We start from the raw sequence: 19713 nt of genomic DNA on the forward strand, positions 1-19713 counted from the left end.
AAATTCCTTGTTGCCCTGCTTTTGTTTTCAGCAAACTGGAGATTCTAGTCTTTGCATTTTTTTTCACTGTTTTCCCTGACTACAAGCAATTGTTTCCTAATTGGTTACTATTAGGGCATGTCCATTAATTGAAACAATAAATATTTAATGAGCACAAATAATATACTAGACATCATCCTAGATTCTTGGAACACATCAGTGAGCAAAATAATGTCCTCCTCTTATATTCAGGTGGTTGAGATAGAAAATACGTACTAAGTTTATAATACAATGCCAGGTAGTGGCATGTGCTTCAAAGAAAACTGAAGCAGGATTGGGAAACAGAGTCGCAAAGATGGACTAAATTAGGGAAGGCCTCTCTGAGTCTCTGATTTTTACCAGAAATCTGAAAGAAGTGACAAATTAAGGGATGTGAATACTGTCAAGGGAAGGAGAGGGACATTCCAGGCCTTGATGAGAGCCACACTTGGCATCTAGTACAGTGTTCCCCTCTTATCCTGGGGGGCTACATTCCAAGACTCCCAGTGGATGCCTGAAACCAAAGATGGCACTGAATCATATATACACTATTTTTTTTCTATACATATATACCTATGATAGTTTAATTTATAAATTAGGCAGTGTAAGAGTTTAACAACAACTAATAAAAAAAATAGGACAATTATTAACAACATACCATACAAAAAGTTTCTGTAGATCTTAGCAAGCTCAGCATACAATTTTTTTTCTTTCCTTCTTAAATCAAGAATTTTCACCTCTTCTCTTAAAGAAAGCACTTTATGACTTCTCTTTAGCATATCCAATTGCCAGCATTACTCGTCTTGTGCTTTGGCACCATTATTAAGTAAAATAAAGGTTTCTTGAACACATGCACTGCCATACCCCAAGAGGCGATCCAGCAACAGAGAGGGCTACTAAGTGACTAAAAGGCAGGTAGCAGACACAGCATGGATTTGCTGGACAAAAGGAAGATTCATGCCCCAGGCAGGACAGATCAGGATGGGGCAAGATTTCATCATGCTACTCAGAATGGCATGCAATTTAAACTTATAAATTGTTTATTTCTGGAATTTTCCATTTAATATTTTCAGATTGTGGTTTACTGTGGGTAATTGAAACCACAAAAGTGAAATTGCAGATAAGGGGGGACTACTTTATCAGCACAGCTGGAGTGGCGTTAGTAGAGGGAAGAATGGTGGGAAATGTGGGCATGGGGGAAGGCCTCATTGGCCATATAAGTTGTGGTAAGGAATTTGGGGTTTACTTTGCATGTTTAAAGGATTGAGAACAGGTAGATGAGATGATCAGATTTTTGAAAAACTATCAGTCTAGCTAACGGGTGGGTAATAGTCTCTAACCTATAAAAAACGGAAACAGGCAATTTAAGAGGTTTCTGTAGTAGTTTAAGTGAGAATTTCATGGTAGCATTGACCAAGGTGAAAGCTGATGGGAATGCCAAAAATTGTTCAGATTCCGAATGTTTGGAACATGATGCCTGGAGGCTTTGTTGATGGTTTGGATGTAGAGTACTGAGAAGGGTGGTAAGGTGTGGCCGAAGTTTGTGGCCTGTGCAACTGAGTAAACGGAGGTGTCATTTAATGATAATGCTGAAAATCTTTAAGTAATCTAAAACTATGCTGCTAACTGAATTGTAAAGAAATTGAGAGAATATCTTAATGAGAAAACTTCTGTAGAGTCATTTGTAACATGGTAATGTCTTGTTATTGCAGTTTCAGGAAAGAAGAAATGAAAAGCCCAGGAGGGAATAATCACTCTGACCCTGTGACTGAATTCATTCTTCTCGGATTCCCTTGTACCTGGGAGACTCAGATCCTCCTCTTCTCACTCTTCTCTGTGATCTATTTCCTGACGGTAACGGGAAACCTGTGCATTATCTGTACAGTGTGGTGTGTCCACCATCTCCACACCCCCATGTACATCCTGCTGGCCAATTTTTCCTTCCTAGAGATTTGCTATGTTACTTCTACTGTCCCCAATATGCTAGCCAATTTTCTCTCTGAGAGAAACTCCATTTCCTTCTCTGGCTGCTTCCTCCAGTTTTACTTCTTCTTCTCCATGGGCACCACTGAGACCTTCTTCTTGTCTGCCATGGCCTTTGACAGGTACCTCGCTATCTGCAGGCCCCTGCACTACCCCACTGTCATGACAGTTCAACGCTGCATCAGAATGGGAGCCTACTGCTGGATATGTGGCTTCTCCTGTTTTCTCCTCCCAGTTTATCTCATCTCTCAGCTTCCTTTTTGTGGCCCTAATACTATTGATCACTTTTTATGTGACCCAGGACCCCTTATGAAGCTTTCCTGTGTGCCAGCTCCTGCCACTGAGATCACCTGTGCCATCTTTAACTCAGTCCTAATTTTCTCCACTTTCCTCTTCATTACCAGCTCCTACACCCTGGTGATCAGAGCTGTGTTGAGGGTCCCCTCAGCAGAAGGCCGGCGTAAGACATTCTCCACATGTGGCTCCCATCTAGCCGTGGTGTCCCTGTTCTATGGCTCCATCATGGTGATGTATGTGAGCCCAACAGCAGGCAATTCAGCAGGGATTCAGAAAATTGTAACTTTATTTTATTCTGTGATGACTCCACTTTTCAATCCCTTGATCTACAGCCTTCGGAATAAGGAGATGAAGGAGGCCCTGAGAAAACTTTTTAGGGTTATAAGATTGGGTCAAAGACAGCCTCTGAAGAACTAGAATCCACAGATACGTATGACATACAGAGATATAAAATTATAGGAGGTTAATGTTCTTAAGTAAATTTGAAAGTAAGTAAATTTGTTCCCTATATTCCCCGGAATATTTTTAAGGATGCATTTCAGTGAAGCAAATAGTAAATAAGATCTTACCATAACTTGCATAAATCATTCATACTAGGCTTTATTATATTAATATTCCTGTGTGTATAGCATGGAAACAGGAAAATGTCAGACATTCTCGGGCATTTTGAAGGAAAAAACATAAATAACCCAGAAGTCAACTGGTCAGCTCCTATCCTTTGCAAATTTAGGTAAATTTGCCTCTGAGTCCCTGTTTCATAGTAATTAGATGTCGGGAGTCCCCACCACTGTCTCCCTACACACACACATACATAAACACACACACACGCACACACCATACAAACATGTTCATGAATGCTTCTCCTCTCCCAATCGTGAATCCACCAGCTGTCTTATTTTGATCACAACAATCTGGATGTGAGAGCCATTCCTTTCAATATTTTACCCAAAACCAAACTCAATCCAGCTTAGTGTAGGTTTATTAACTTGACTACAGGTCAGAGTTAGGGAAAATCAGAGGAAAGGCCACCGTGCTGAACACCCTTTCAATCTCTCATATTATACCTGGTTCTGCCTCTTTTTCTTCCTTCCTCATCTTCTTTCCACTACCCACAAGAGTGACCAGAACATCTTTCCTTTCTTATTCAGAATAATTTTGACCATATGAAGGCCCTTTGGGGTTTGAGATTCTTCCTCAAGTGGGCTTGTCAAAAAATTTCTTCTCAGCCAACCTAATTCTCAAACAGGATCTTATCTGGAGAAAATAGCTTTCTCCAACTGGTTACTTTTTGGGTTGCGTTAGGTTCTTATAACTTAATATATTCCTTCTTTATCTTTGTACCACAGGAGCACTTAATGCAAAAGAATAAATTACTGAAACAGAACAGAGGTGAAACCTGGAAACTAGATTACCTGGAAAAAACTTAATGAAACAACAATAACTCATATTTTAAGTGCTTTATTATTTTTAAAATGCTTTTCTCCCTGTACGTATTAGAACGAATACTAGCGATGTAGAGAGGACAGTGTGTGTGAGTCTGAGGATAGAAATAAGATAGTATGGCCAATGTCTGAAATGAAGTATGTTACTCCAGTAAATTTTCAAAGTGGCCTGAAATTATCATATTGCATCTTAGTAAATAAGTCTTACTCTAAGAGGGCACAATCTCATCTACTAATGAAATTGTGCACAGTTCCATAGGAGCACAAAAAACAAGATTCACTTGTGCATGCCAACTTCTCCTTCCTGGAGATCTGCTATGTCAACTCTGACATGCCCAACATGCTGACCAACTTCCTCTCCCAGACCAAAACCATCTCCTTTGCTTGGTGCCTGCTCCAGCTGTACTTCTTTTTCTCACTGGACACAACCGAATGCTTATTTCTCTCCATCATGGCCTATGACGGGTTCCTGGCAACCTGCCAACCCCTACACTACCCAGCTATCATGACTACTAAGTTCTGTAGCAGCCTGGTCATCTTTTGCTGGGTTTTCTCTGGTTTCTGATCCCAGTGATACTCATTACCCAGCTACCATTTTGTGATCCAAATGTGATTGATGACGTTCTGCATACCTAGGTCCTCTGCTGGCCCTGGCTTCAGCCTGCATCCCAATCCCAGGGACTGTTCTTATATGTGGCACCACGAGCTCCCTCCTCATCTTTGCCACTTTTTTCTACAGTATTGGTTCCTACACCCTGGTGCTGAGGGTCATGATGCAGGTGCCCTCAGTTACTGGCCAGAAGAAGGCCTTCTTCACCTGCTCCTCACATCTGGCCATCGTGTTTCCATTCTATGGCTCTGTCATGATGACACATGTGATCCCAAGGTCAGGACAAGAGGAGGACATGCAGAAGCTCACAACTCTGTTCTACTCAGTTTTGACCCCTCTTTTCAACTCCATGATCTATAGACTACAGAATAAAGAAATGAAGAATGCCTTGAAGAAAGTTCTAGGAGGTTCCTAAAACTGCTCTGTGATGTTGGTGAGTTATTCCCAGATGCGTTTAGACTGTGACCTTCCTGTTAATGAACAGCTGGGAAACTAGCAAGTAGATGTGAATTTTTTGAAGAAGGCAGTTCAAAATCCTAAATGCCAGATCATCAGTGAAGACTTTCCCCAGGCACAATTAATTGCCTCTTCCATAGCACATTACTTGTACTTCTATTTAATATGTCATTCATTTTTTTCTTGTATTACAGTTAGCTGTTCACAAATCTTTCTCCACATGCCTCCCCATACTTATTAGATTGTGAATTTTTTAAGAGTAGCATTCTGTGCTTTATTAATTTCTGTAACTCCATAACCCAACACAATGCCTAACACAAAAACATCCATAATGTCAATTTAAATAAAACAAATATATTTGTTCATATTTCCTCACTATATTCTATCTTTTTTGGGGGGTAGTGAGGAAGATTGGCCCTTAACTAATATCTGTTGCCAGTCTTCCTCTTCTTTTGCTTGAGGAAAATTGTCCCTGAGCTAACAGCTGTGCCAATCTTCCTCTATTTCTCATATGTGGGATGCCGTCACAGCATGGCTTGATGAGCTGTGTGTAGGTCCGTACCCAGGATCTCAACCCACGAACCCTGGGCCACCAAAGCGGAGTGCATGAACTTAACCACTATGCAACCAGGCCAGTCCCCAGATTCTATCATTCTTGACAGCCAGAACAGTGTCTAAAGAAATTATACAAACTCTGTAACAATCTGTATTTTATATGTGCTATGAATGAAATGAAAAGAATTTTCCTAGACAAATATGAGGTTTTCTTGAACTGGTTGGACCAATCATTAAATGATAAATCAAATCAATGGAAAAATCTCCTCAGATGAAAGGTAAAGTCTAAGATATTACCTGGCACTGTACTAGCCTTTGGAGTGACCCAGATTAGCAATATTTCTTTCCTATCCTCAAAAAGACCACAACCCAGTGATGGAACTAAACTTTTCTAATCCTTTTTTTTTTTTTCGCTCTGTAACAGCTTGACTGAAATATACCATAAAAATACCATAAAATTCACCCTTTCAAAAGTGGACAATGCAGCATTTTTTAGTTTATTACATAGTTGTGCAATCATCACTGCTAACAAATTTTAGAATATTTTCTATCACCTCAAAAAGAAATCCCATTCCCATTATCAGTCACTCCCTACTCCCGTCTCCCTTCAGCCCCTGACAACCACTAATCTACTTTCGGTCCCTATGGATTTTGTCTATTCTGGGAATTTCATATAAATAAAATCATACAATGTGTGGCCTTTTGTGCTAGCTTCTTTCACTTTGCATACTGTTCATCCATGAACAACTCATCTATGTTGTAGCATGTGTGAGTACTTCATTCCTTTTATTGTCAAATAATATTCTTTTGTATGGAAATACCACATTTTGTTTATGCACCAATCAATTGGTGGACACTTGGGTTGTTTCCACTTTTTGGCTACTATGAACATTGATACTATGAATATTCATGTACACATTTTAATGTGAACACATGTATTCATTTCTCTTGGATATATACCCATATTAGTCCATAGAGGCTACCATAACAACATACCACAGGCTTGGTGGCTTAAACAATAGAAATTTATTTTATCACAGTTCTGGGGGGCTGGAAGTCCAAGATCTAGGTGCCAGCAGAGTGGGTGTCTGGTGAAGCCTCACTTCTTGTCTTACAGATATCTGCCTTCTCACTGTGTCTTTACATAGTGTTTCCTCTATGTTGCAGGGAGAGGGAGAGAGAGAGAGACAGAGAGACAGAGAGAGAGAAAGAGAGACAGAGAGAACAGGGGTGTTTCTTCCTTTTCTTTTAAGGACAACAGTCCTATTGGATTACGGTCCCACCTTTGTAACTTCATTTAACCTCAATTACCTCTTTAAAGGCCGTCTCCAAATACAGTTACATTGGAGGTCAGGCTTTCAACATATGAATTTTGGAGGGATGCAATTCAGTCCATAACAATACCTGAGTGAACTTGCTAGGTCATATGGTAACTCTTTCAAAGAACTGCTAGACTGTTTTCCAAAGTTGCTGCGCTGTTTTATAATGCTACCTACAATTACGTGGGTTTCAAATTCCCCACATTCTGGCCACACTTGTTATTCTCTCTATATATTTATTTATTAGCCATTCTAGACAGTACAAAGTAGTATCTCACTGTGGTTTTGGTTTGCATTTTTCTAATGATTAATAATATTAAGCATTTTTTCATGTAATTATTGACCATTCATGAATCATCTTTGAATAAATGTCTATTCAAATTCTTTGCCCTATTTTTCATTGGCTTAGTTCCTTATTTTTCATTGTTGTTGAGTTTTAAGAGTTTTTAAAATATTCTGGATACAAGTCTTTTATCAGATATATGATTTGCAAATAATTTCTCCCATTCTGCCATTCTCTGGGTTGCTTTTCCCTTTTCTTGGTGACATTTGCAGCATGGACATTGTTTATTTTGATGAAGTCCAATTTATTTTTATGTTTGTGTCTCTTGTTCTTTTGGTGCCATATCTAAGAAACCATTGCCTAAGCCAATATCACAAATGTATATGCCTGTGCTTTCTTCAGAGAGTTGTATAGTTTTATCTCTTACATTTAAGTATATGGCCCATTTTGAGATAATTTTTGTATATGGTGGGAGATAAGGATCCAACTTCATTCTTTTGCATGTGGATACACAGTTGCATGTGGATACACGGTTGTCTCACTGTTGAGACTGCTCTTTCCCTATTGAATTATCTTGACACCTTTGTTGAAAATAAAACCTTAAATATAAGGATTCACTTCTGGACTCTCAATTCGAAACCTGCATATCTATCCTTATGCTAGTATCACACGGTCTTGATTACTGTATCTTTCTGATAAGTTTTGAAATCGAAGAATGGGAATCCTCCAACTTTGTTCTTTTTTTTTTTTTTTGAGACTGTTTTGGCTATTCTGGTTCTCTTGCATTTCCTTGTAAACTTTAGAATCAATTCGTTCATTTCTGCAAAAAAAAAAAAAAAAAGCAGCTGGTACTTGCTAGGGATTGCACTGGGAATTGCACCGTTGATCAGTTTGAGGAGAACTGAGACTTGAATAATATTAAATCTTCCAATCCAATAACATGGGATCTCATTCTATTCATTTAGCCTTATTGTAACTTCTTGCAACAATGTTTTGCAGTTGTCAGTACTCAAGTCTTGCATTTCTTTTGTTAAATTAATTTATCATATTTTTATTCTTTTAATGCTATTTGTAAATGGCATCAGGATGCCTTGTATTTATTTTTCTTGCTGTGTATTAGAACATTCAGTACAATGCTCTACATAAGTGTCAAAAGCAGGCATCCTTGTCTTGTTCCGGATCTTAGAGGGTAAGCCTTGACTACCTCACCACTAAGTGTAAGGTTAACTGTGGGTATTTTATGGATGCTCTTTATCAGGTTGAGGAAGTTCCCTCCTATTCCTAGTTTTCTTTCTCTTTTTAGGATTTTTATCATGAAAGAATGTTGGATTTTGTAAAATCTTTTTTCTTTATCTATTGAGATAATAAAATATTTTTGTCCTTTATTCTATTCATATATTAAATAACACACACAATGATTTTCAAGTCAAAACCACCCTTGCATTTCTGTGATAGAACCCACATGATCACGATATATAAACCTTTTTATGTATTACTGGATTCAGTTTGCTAGCATTTTTTTGAAAAATTTTTTTGTCTATGTTCATAAGGAATATTGCTCTGTAGTTTTCTTTCCTTGTGATATCTCTGTCTGGTTTTGGTTTCAGAGTAATACTGGGAATGATTTTTTTGGATATGATACCAAAACTACAAGCAACAAAACCAAGACAAAAACTAAAAGAACAAGTGGAACTACATCAAGCTAAAGAGCTTCTGTAGAACAAAGGAAATCATAAGCAAAATGAAAAGGCAACCTATGGAATGGGAGAAAGTATTTGCAAACCATATATCTGATAAAGGATTAATATCTAAAATATATAAAGAACCCCTATAACTCAATAGAAAAATAAACAAATAACCTTATTAATAAGGAGCAAATGACCTGAAGAGACATTTTTCCAAGAAAGACATATGAATAGCCAACAGGTACAAGAAAAGATACTCAACATCACTAATCACCAGGGAAATGCAAATCAAAACCACAATGAGATATTACCTCACACCAGATAGAATGGCTTTTATCAAAAAGACAAGAGACAGGGGCTGGCCCTGTGGTGCAGCAGTTAAGTTCACACATTCCACTTCAGCGGCCTGGAGTTCGCCGGTTTGGATCCCAAGTGAGGACATGGCATTGTTTGGCAAGCTATGCTGTGGCAGGCACCACACATATAAAGTAGAGGAAGATGGGCATGGATGTTAGCTCAAGGCCAGTCTTGCTCAGCAAAAAGAGGAGGATTGGTGGCAGATGTTAGCTCAGGGCTAATCTTCCTTGAAATAATAATAATAATAAAATAGACAAGAGATAAGTGCTGATGAAAATGTGGAGAAAAGGGAATGCAATGTACATTTCCCTGTTGATGGGAATGTAAATTGGTACAAACACTATGAAAAACAGTATGGAAGTTCTTCAAAGAATTAAAAGTAAAACTACCATATGATCCAGCAATTCCACTTCTGGGGGTATATGGGAAAAAAACATATTTGCACCACCAGTTCATTGCAGCATTATTTACAATGGAAATAGTGTAATGTAACATAATGACATGGAAACAACCTAAGTGTTTATTGATGGATGAATAGATAAAGAAAATGTGATGTGTATATATATAATAAAATATTATTCAGCCATGAAAAAGAAGGAAATCCTGCTGTTTGCGACAAAATGGTTGAACATTAAGGGCATTATGCTAAGTGAAATATGTCAGACAGAGAAAGACAAATACTGTACACTCTCACTTATATGTGGAATCTTAAAAAAAACGAAGTTCACTTATATGTGGAATCTTAAAAAAAAAGAAGTTATAGAAACAGAGAACAGATTGGTGGTTACCAGGGGTGGAGGGTGGGGGAAATGAGTGAAGGTAGTCAAAATATGCAAGCTTCCAGTTATAAGACATATAAGTTCTGTGGATGTAAAGTACAGCATGATGACTATAGTTAACAATATATTTTAATTGCATATTTGAAAATTGCTAAGAGAGTATATCTTAAAAGTTCTCATCACAAGAAAAAGAAAATTTTGTAACTATGTGAGGTTATGGATGTGAATTAAACTTAGCATGGTAATAATTTCACAATATATACGTATACCAAATCATTATGTTTTACACCTTAAACTTACACAATGTAATATGATAATTATACTTAAATAAAACTGGAAAAAATAAAATAAGGGAATATTTCACAAATCTCTTTCCTCACCAAGAGGGAGAACTTTACTATGTATTTGAACATATACATAGATTTTTTTAAAAGATCAAAAGCGCTCCTCAACTCCCTCCTGTTAAATTCTGTAGCTTAATACTTCAGTTCAAGTATCTGGCACAGCACCATCCACCTTACGAAAGTTATATAAATTCTTTCTGTCTAATCATAATTTTGGGAGAACTTAGTGTGAAGAAAATTCTCTTCACGCCTTCAAACACCAAAAGCTTGCAATGAATAAATAATTCTGGATGATTGTGCATCTTAAGATATCAATATTCATGACTGAAAAAGTGCTGCTACCATTTAAAAAACAAAAACATTTCTACTTTACAGAAACAATGATTATAAAATAAGCAAGTTCAGGTCATAACCCAAAAAATTCTTTTTGCGCACTGAGTGCTATGGACATAGGGAATAGTAAGTTATGAACAAGAGTTAAGTCTCATTAGAGATGGCTCTAAACCAATAATAGAAGAAAAATGTTGTTAAATATCTGATCTAAGTACATAGATACTCATATGCATGTGCACCCACATGCACATATAAGTAATAAAAACAAAGGAGTCCAAGAGTTTGTCATCTCTCTCAGCAACGCCTTACTTAGAAGCAAGAAAATTTCAACCATCATGTCAACTTCCAGGGACATCTGCTAAAAACAGTTTGAAATAACCTGAAGATGGGAAGGTAGCTTCTAGAACTTTGGCATTTCGCCAAATGCCCCACCATCTCTGCTCCAGGACCTCTTCACCATGAAATGGTAATTTATTTATCACTGTCATACTAAAAGCACAGAGCTGACCCAGGAGAGAAATCTTTTTACAAAAAAAAAAGGGAAGAACCCTTTTCAAGCCATTGAATGAGTCAATAGGAAAGAGAATGAGAATTCAGATGTCATAACTCTGATACTGATAGATAAGAGAGTCCAAAACTTGCAGACAGACAAAAAAAAATGAATAAAATTGAATGAAAGGAATATGAAGAAAAGCAAAAACCTCATGCTTCAGCTAAGCTGGTGTTGCTGTAGTGTTTGCACCATCATAACAGTAACCTGTCTATAGAACAAAATTAACATCTGCTCTAAGAATTAGCATGAGCTAATCTGATCACCACTGTAGAAACTGGGTCCCAAAGGCCAATTAATGGGCTCCTGAGGGAACGAACCACTTGGGATATGATGGACAATCTTCCCTCATGAATTCCCACTTTTGGAATTCTTAGGAGACTATATACCTTTGGAAAAACAAGACATAGGTTACAAAGCAACAAACATATGTCTCTGTTATGCAGCAAATACACCAATTTCTCTCCAAGCCAATATCAGTGTCCAAATGTAAGCCCCCCTCTGGGTTGCTGGCTGCCAAGGATGCCATGCCCTCCATCTTGCCTGCCTTTTGTTGCAGTGAAAACCGAAGATTACATGTCAGACCTACCAGTTTTATGAGGAGATGGATTCAGAAGAGATACAAGTATAGGACAGCTCTGAGGTGTGCCTGTTTGCTTTGCCTTATTTTGTGCGGCTATAAATACAATAGCACTTCATCTTACATGAATTAATGTAAGAAGATTCATTTTACAACTAGGAGGGCTAGGAATCAGGGAAATGAGAGAGAGGAAGATGAGGAAGGAGCCCCAGTAGTACGTAAATTCTGTCCTTGTTAATCAGGAGGTGCACCCAGTCAGAACCAGGTCTTTGGGGGAACAGTATGTTAGCGAAGTGACATCTAGAAATGGCTGAAAAAGCGGCTATGAGGAGCAGGGCAGAAAAAAACTTCAGCTCTCCCTATTTTTAGCCATGTTTGGCTCTGCCACAGAGCAGACGATCGGCCATTCCAAAGAGGGAGAACAACAAGATGACAGAGCACTCCAGATTGGTGAGTTCACTCCCACGTGGTTTACAAAACCATTTGCATCTTCATATACATTAGTCCCCAAATATTTCTTGCTGTTTTCACTCTTTCCTCACGGTTTCTTGGGCTTCTGGGTTACACTGAACTCCTGCTACAGAAAGATTACTCACAGCTTTGCTGTGCCAAACATGATCTATTCATAGACTGAAGAGGAGGCTTACAGTTAAGTGTGACATGGAAAATTGTGAATTTCTTTCATCTTTCGTGTCACTAATTGCAATTATCAAGAGCATCCTTAAATCTATGACATCATGTGATCTGGACAGTAACACATTTTCAATAAATTAATGAATATTCTTAGCTAGAATACTTTTATTAAAAGTGTCTGAGTCTGCATTCTGCACTTATATTTTCCTGAATAAATTCTGTCACTCGATCATGTCACTTTGGGTCATTTAGGTCCAAATGATGACTGTTCCTCACTAATGGAGGAGGTCCTAAAATAAATTACTAAATTAAGACCAAATTACTGACAACAGAATTGTAGGTTACTTTATTGTCTTTGTTTTGCTTTTCTCACCATGGAAGTCACACAATGTCCAAGACTAAGTCTAACTCAGAGAAGGAAGTTTTCACAAATATTCTCTGTCCACTTCCCAAACCTACTCCAATCTTCCACATCTATAACAGGATGGGGGCAACACCCATAAACCAGAAGAATAGAGGCCTTTCTAGGAATCCTGACATCTCAGGCAAAAGTCCTTAATTAATATGCCAGACCCACTGCTCACTTTTTCTGTATTTTTCTAGTATTAACCTAGACCAAGATTTTACAGAAGTATTTTAATCCAACTGGTAAAAGACAGAACCAAATTGAAAGCCATTATGTAGATATCCGGACTTTTAAAGTTTCCTTGAGTTAACAAACCATAATGAACACTGAAGAAATTATGGCACATTTGACACTTTTTGTCTAGATTATCAGACGACCTTAAGACACCAATACTTATAATTCCAACACTGATGTAGAATAAAAGTGAAATGCATAAACGTTTCAGTGTGTTATTTGTTACCTTCCTCCCTCTCCTCTTCAGATGCCTAATATTTGTGTCTCTAATTCCAAAGATACAAGTATTTGAAACTCTGTGTTCAATATTAAGGTTCTCTGTATCTTATTCCACAGATGCAAATACACGATTTTCATATCTACTTACATTTGTAAGTACTGCCATTAACTTTCTCCAATTGCTTATTACATAAGAGCCTGTCTTTTACTGGATTGGAGAAAATACTGAAAGAGGAAAGAGAGAGTACGAAGATTCAAAGTCTGATAACATCCAGCACTCTCAAAGTTTGGCAATCTTCAGCAATATAGTTACATTATTTATTTAATAGAATAATAGAATCTGAGGGACTTAGGCATCTCTAAATAAAAATATTCCTGAGCATTAGGGAATAACGTCATTTTTGTCTTTGTCATTTTTTCCTCTTCACCCCTTAGGAAGCTATGAATGTGTCAGGAGTCAATACGGTGACTGAATTCATACTCCTGAGTTTTCCCTGCTCCAGAGAGGTTCAGGTCCTCCTCTTCGTGCTTTTCTCTGTGTCCTACATCCTGACACTGATGGGGAATGGGGCCATTGTCTGTGCAGTGAAGCTGGATCGCAGACTCCACACCCCCATGTATATTCTGCTGGCCAACTTCTCATTCCTGGAGATCTGTTACATCAACACCACTGTTCCCAATATGTTAAGGAACTTCCTATCTGAGACCAAAACCATCTCTTTCACTGCCTGCTTCCTCCAGTTCTACTTCTTCTTTTCCATGGGCATTACTGAGACCTTTTTACTGCCCCTCATGGCTTTTGATCGGTACTTGGCCATCTGTCAGCCTCTTTACTATCCTACTATCATGAGCAGTCATCTCTGCACAAACTTGGTGGTCCTCTGCTGGGTAATGGGCTTTCTCTGCTATCCGGTCCCTATCTATTTTATCACACAACTCCCCTTTTGTGGCCCCAATACCATTGACCACTTTGTTTGTGACCCTGGTCCTCTTCTGGCCCTGTCCTGCATCCCTGCCCCTGGAATTGAGCTTTCCTGTTCTATACTGAGCTCTCTTATTATCTTCATCACCTTCTTTTTCATCCTTTGGTCCTACATCCTGGTCCTCAGGGCAGTGTTGCATGCTCCTTCAGCAGCTGGCAGACGTAAGGCCTTCTCCACTTGTGGTTCCCACCTGGCTGTAGTGTCTCTATTCTATGGAACCATCATGATCATGTACATCAGCCCAACCTCTGGAAATCCAGCTGGCATACAGAAGATTGTAACCTTGTTGTACTCATCAGTGACCCCACTTGTAAACCCACTGATCTACAGTCTCCGAAACAAGGACATGAAGGCTGCCTTGAGAAAAATTCAGGTGTGCACAAAAATTAGTCAAAGTAAATGAGAGCTTATGAATCGGCCAAGATTAGAATTATTATTTTTCCCCATTTCTATTCCCACTTAAACAATAGGTCTTTATTCATTTGCACCCTGACATGCAGACCCAAATTCATCCATTTATGCCAGGTCAATAATGAACAACAGTACATCAATTAAACTAGACCTTGCCTTCAGTCGGGACTTAATAGATAGTAACTTGAATTGAATGCCCCCGATTTCTGAATTTTAGCCTACCTTGACCTCCAATAACTGCTTATCCTTTTTTCTGTGATCACTTACGTGTTCCCTGAATTCACGCTTTTTTGACCTCTACTAAGTATCTCCATTCTCACCCTTGGTTTTTCTGACCAAATGATCTCTGCTCTGCTCCTGGTAGAAAAGAAGAATATTCATCCCTTTCTAGCTCATATTAAAAGAAATTAGTGCCAATTAATAAATCATAACTGAGCCAAAATTTTTATTTAATTGGTATCCAAATGACTAATAATGATCTAAAACACTGTCTCTCAAAACTTTCTGTTTCATAATTATTTGAGGAGCTCTTAAAAAAAGCAGATTCCTAGGCCTTTCTCCAAATCTCCTAAATCACAATCTTTGAAGTAGACTCCAGAAATTTCTATTTTAATGTTACTCAGGTAATTCTGATGCATCAAGACCAGCACCAGTCCACAGACTGATCTTATAGAGTCACTATTTTAAATAGATATATGACATAAACAAAGAAATAAAAATCTTATATTAGTTAAGAAAAGTGAAAGAAGTTACAGTGAGTACTATAAGTGACTGAAAAACTCACGAGAACAGCAGAAGTTTCTTTTTTTCCTGTTTTCAAATTCTACACTTATAAAATAAGAAATAGATTACATTCATCTTAACTTTTCCTACTTGTGAAAGATAATTAAGATACTTGGAAATAGGTTTACATTTTGAAAGAATATTGGCATGTAGTGGCACTAAAATTTGGATTTAGTTTTACATGAGGGAAGATTGAGTTGAGCACACAGCCCCACAGAGGTAAAAACAGACAGAGGGCAATCGCTGGTGATTCTAATATACTGAGATGAAGACAGACGCAGAGGAATTTGATGGCAGCCCAGGTGATGGGCCCAACAATTTGCTCAAAAGTAAATTGGTTGGTTGGCATCTGAAGTGAATACATTTCATTCATTCATTCAATAAACACTTTTCACCTCTATGATGTGCCCTGAATTACATTAATGTAAAAGATAAAGTCCCTGCCTCTGTGAAACTTACATTCTAGTGAGGGAGGCAGATAATAAGCAGGTAAACACATAAATCTATAATTCCAGTAGTCATGAGTAGTCTAAAGAGAATAAAGGAGAAAGAAAGAAATTCTAACCATGTGTGGTGATGCATGTTAACTAGATGCGAAGGATGTGATCATTTTGCAATATATACATATATCAAATCATTATGTTGCACATCTGAAACTAATATAAAGTTAGCTGTCAATTTATCTCAATAAAACAAAAAATTAAGAGTATGAATATAGAAAATGTTGTGGTAAGATAAGGAATAATTTAGACAGATGGTCATAGAATGCCTTTGTAAGGAGGTGATATTTCAAAGCAAGAGAATGTGCCATGCCAAGATCTAGGGGAATAAATCCCATGTAAATACAGGTAAAAGTTTGGGGTTTTCAAAGAACAGGAAAAGGTTGACTGCGCTATCCAGAAGGAAAATTATATATGAAGCTCAAGAGGTAGGCAGGATCAGATCACCTAGAACCTTCTAGGCCACAATAAAGAATGCTTCACAATGACAAACATACACATAGAAACAGAGATTGGATTGGTGGTTACCAGAGGGGAAAAGGGGTGGGAGGAGGGTGAAAGAGGTGACTAGGCACATGAGTGTGGTGATGGATTGTAATTAGTCTTTGAGTGGTGAACCTGATGTGATCTGCACAGAAATTGAAATATAATGATGTACACCTGAAATTTATATAATGTTATGAACCAATGTTACTGCAATCAAAAATAAATATATATAGGAAAAAGAAAAATAATATTTTATCTGAATTTCTGGGGAAGCCTGCCCAATACCATATACTAAGAAGAAGTCTTAATAAAAAATCTCACCTTAGAATCCTCATACACTGCTGGTGGAAGTGCAAACTGGTGCAGCCACTATGGCAAACAGTATGGAGAGTCTCCAAAAAATTAAGAATAGATCTACCACATGATCCAGCTATTCCTCTGCTGGGTATTTATCCAAAGAACCTGAAAACAAGTATGCATAAAGATACATGCATCCCTATAACCGTCGCAGCATTATTCACAATAGCCAAGACTCAGAAGCAACCGAGATGCCCATCAAGGGACAAATGGATAAAGAAGATGTGGTATATACACAACGGAATAACACTCAGCCATAAGAAATTATGAAATCCAGCTATTTGTGGCAACATGGATGGATCTTGAGGGTATTATCCTAAGAGAAATAAGTCAGAGGGAGAAAGTCAAATACAATATGATCTCACTCATAAGTAGAAGCTAAAAACAACGACAAACAAACACATAGCAACAGAGACTAGATTGGTGGTTGCATGTGGTTAGGCACAGGTGTGTGGTGATTGATTATAATTAGTCTTTGGGTGGTGAACATGATGTAATCTACCCAGAAGTCGAAATATATAATCATGTACACCTGAAATTTATATAATGTTATAAACCAATGTTAGCGTACCAAAAAAAAAAGTTTCTTTTTAAAGGAATTTGTATCTTTGTAATCTGTCCTTGAGGATATATGTTTGGGGAGGGGACAAACCAGGGAGCTCACTTGTCCAAAACAAATGGAAAGTCCTCTTAGACCCTAATAAAAGAAACTCTAATTCTAGAATGATGTTTTCAATGACAAACTTAAGAGATAAAGGAAAGTCAGGATCCACTTCTGGGGCTCTTAAACCACATTTAATCATATTATGACTATATAGACATGTACAAAATATGTTCATAACTATTATCTCATCTCATTCTATCAGCCCTATGGAGTACACAAGCAAGGTGAGTATGTAGCTAATATTTAAAGAAATTAGCTCCACCAATCTCTTATGGCTAATAAGTGAAAACACTCAAGCTAGGACCTAGATTTTCTGTGTCCTACTTGTCTATCTATTATCCCAACTCTTCCTCTTTAGGTTCAACTCTGCCAACACCCAGTGCTCTCTTTTTATAGCAGGTCACTCACTTTCATATATGTCTGAATAATCTCCTCAACCATTTCCCTACCTATTCCAGGCCTCTTTCCAAAGCCTTCCAGATTCTTTTTTTTTTTTTAAAGATTGGCACCTGGGCTAACAACTGTTGCCAATCTTCCTTTTTTTTTCCAAAGATTGGCACCTGGGCTAACAACTGTTGCCAATCTATTTTTTTTTCTGCTTTATCTCCCCAAACCCCCCCCGTACACAGCTGTATATCTTAGTTGTACGTCCTTCTAGTTGTGGGATGTAGGACTCCACCTCAACGTGGCCTGACAAGCGGTGCCATGTCCACGCCCAGGATCCGAACCCTGAGCGGCCGCAGCGCAGCGCACGAACTTAACCACTCGGCCACGGAGCCGGCCCCCCAAAGCCTCCCAGATTCTTGAATCCAATCCTGCTTTTACAGATACAACATCACCTATAACTCAGCCTCAAGTTCCAATTTTCCATACAAATACCATTTTTAACCCTGTCTCCAACCATCCTCAATTAGTTTCTGACCTTAATGAAATCCCCTCAAACTTAGAAGCTGTTTCAAACATACCCATCCTTAACCCAGACTCTAATGCTCTATCATCTACATAGTGGTTCTCGGATTTCTGCACGCATCAGAAACACACAGAAAGTTTGTTAAAGCAGATCGCTGGGCCCCACACTCAGAGTTTCTGACTCACTAGGTCAGGGTGGAGCCTGGGAACTTGCAATTTAACAAGTGCTTAAGTGATGTTAATACTGCTAGGACAGGGACTACATTTTTGAGAACCTGCTCTGTCCTTATACAGTCTCACTCCTAAACTCAGTAATATTCTCTACTTTAACTCTTGCCATGATTGAATTCATCTCCCCCTCAAATTCTCTTCCTCATCTTCTTTGTTCTCCTGCCCCTGAAATCAATGAAAAAACTTCATACTTCCCACCTCTGAGCGACTTCAGTGCAAAACTTTCACTTTCACTAATATTGCATCATGTAAGTCAACAACATTACAAATCTACTTTTATAGAAGACTATATTTTTTCAACTAAATGTGTTCAAGCTATACTTAAAATTGAAAAAGTAGATTCTTTGCCTTATGCTGAATATAATAAAATTAAGTAAAATATGTATAGACGACAATTTTGTTTAATTTAAGTGCTTACATATATGGGACCAAGAATAAACCAGGTCTATTTTGGAGAGAAGATCAAACACACACGTTCTTTCTCCTTCTCTTCTCTCCCATTAACATGTCCCTCTCACTCTTCTAAACTACCCTGCTCCCCAGGCAGATCACTTCCTTAAAGGAAGGATCCCTCCACAAAGAGGAAACATTTCCTAGCCCCTCTTGGATATTTATCCTGACCACTGTGTCTCAACAGTCAAACCGATGGAGGAAATATAAACAAATATAAGTAGGATTAGATGCACACACACAAACACGTGCACAAGGAATTGGTGCCTCCCAGTGAACACACTGGGGAGCTGTGGATCCTAGTCAGGAGAGACTTGTAAACTCTTAATAATCACTGACATGAAAGATACATTTCATTTTGTTCAGAATACTAAAGGAAGCAAGACTCTGGAGCCACAAATACTGCTCTCCATCCACAAATGATCTTTTAGATTGTATTATGAGAACAGTCTTGTAACTGGAGTTTCACTCACATCTTCCTTCTGGAGCCAGAAACACCATCAGGTATGTACAGAAACTCTGCCTGCATCAGTGCATCACTGCCTCTGTACATCCACTGCTGTCAGCTACTAAGAGCATGCTGGTTCTTCTGTAAATTCATTAATTCTATGTTCCTTTGTTCTTTGTACGAACAATATGTTAGCCCTGCAGTTCTTTTCTCTCAACACACTCAGAAGAGTGCTAGGGGTAATATAGTCCCAATAAGGACTCACTTTGGTATCACAGAGCTCTCAGTATACAACTCACTTAGGGAAAATAGTGCTCAAATGTCTTGGATATTGGGGGAAGGGGGAGCATTAAATTTCCTTCAGTTAGAATGCAACCTGAGTCTTGTGCCACTTTGCTTCTGATATCT

At 38.2% G+C, this 19713-nt stretch overlaps 2 protein-coding genes, 1 long non-coding RNA gene and 1 pseudogene across 4 annotated transcripts in view; 3 read left to right on the forward strand and 1 right to left on the reverse strand.

The window, feature by feature from the left end:
* Positions 1 to 19713, reverse strand: part of LOC139077373 (uncharacterized) — a 73636-nt gene that overhangs the window by 18639 nt on the left and 35284 nt on the right. The window lies entirely within an intron of this gene.
* LOC103559546 (olfactory receptor 11H6-like) lies at positions 1747 to 2715 on the forward strand. Its single transcript, XM_008533189.2, has one exon. It carries the CDS (start codon positions 1747 to 1749, stop codon positions 2713 to 2715), a length of 969 nt encoding a protein of 322 aa, XP_008531411.2.
* LOC103562235 (olfactory receptor 11H12-like) lies at positions 3865 to 4765 on the forward strand (annotated as a pseudogene).
* LOC103559524 (olfactory receptor 11H6-like) lies at positions 13525 to 14469 on the forward strand. Its single transcript, XM_008533165.2, has one exon. It carries the CDS (start codon positions 13525 to 13527, stop codon positions 14467 to 14469), a length of 945 nt encoding a protein of 314 aa, XP_008531387.2.

Source organism: Equus przewalskii, chromosome 1, assembly GCF_037783145.1.
Source record: "Equus przewalskii isolate Varuska chromosome 1, EquPr2, whole genome shotgun sequence".
In the NCBI taxonomy this organism is placed as follows: Eukaryota; Metazoa; Chordata; class Mammalia; order Perissodactyla; family Equidae; genus Equus; species Equus przewalskii.

Bases quoted from the DNA above. Each gene is read 5' to 3' on its own strand.
- LOC103559546 (XM_008533189.2), top strand. From the start codon at position 1,747: ATGAAAAGCCCAGGAGGGAATAATCACTCTGACCCTGTGACTGAATTC.
- LOC103559524 (XM_008533165.2), top strand. From the start codon at position 13,525: ATGAATGTGTCAGGAGTCAATACGGTGACTGAATTCATACTCCTGAGT.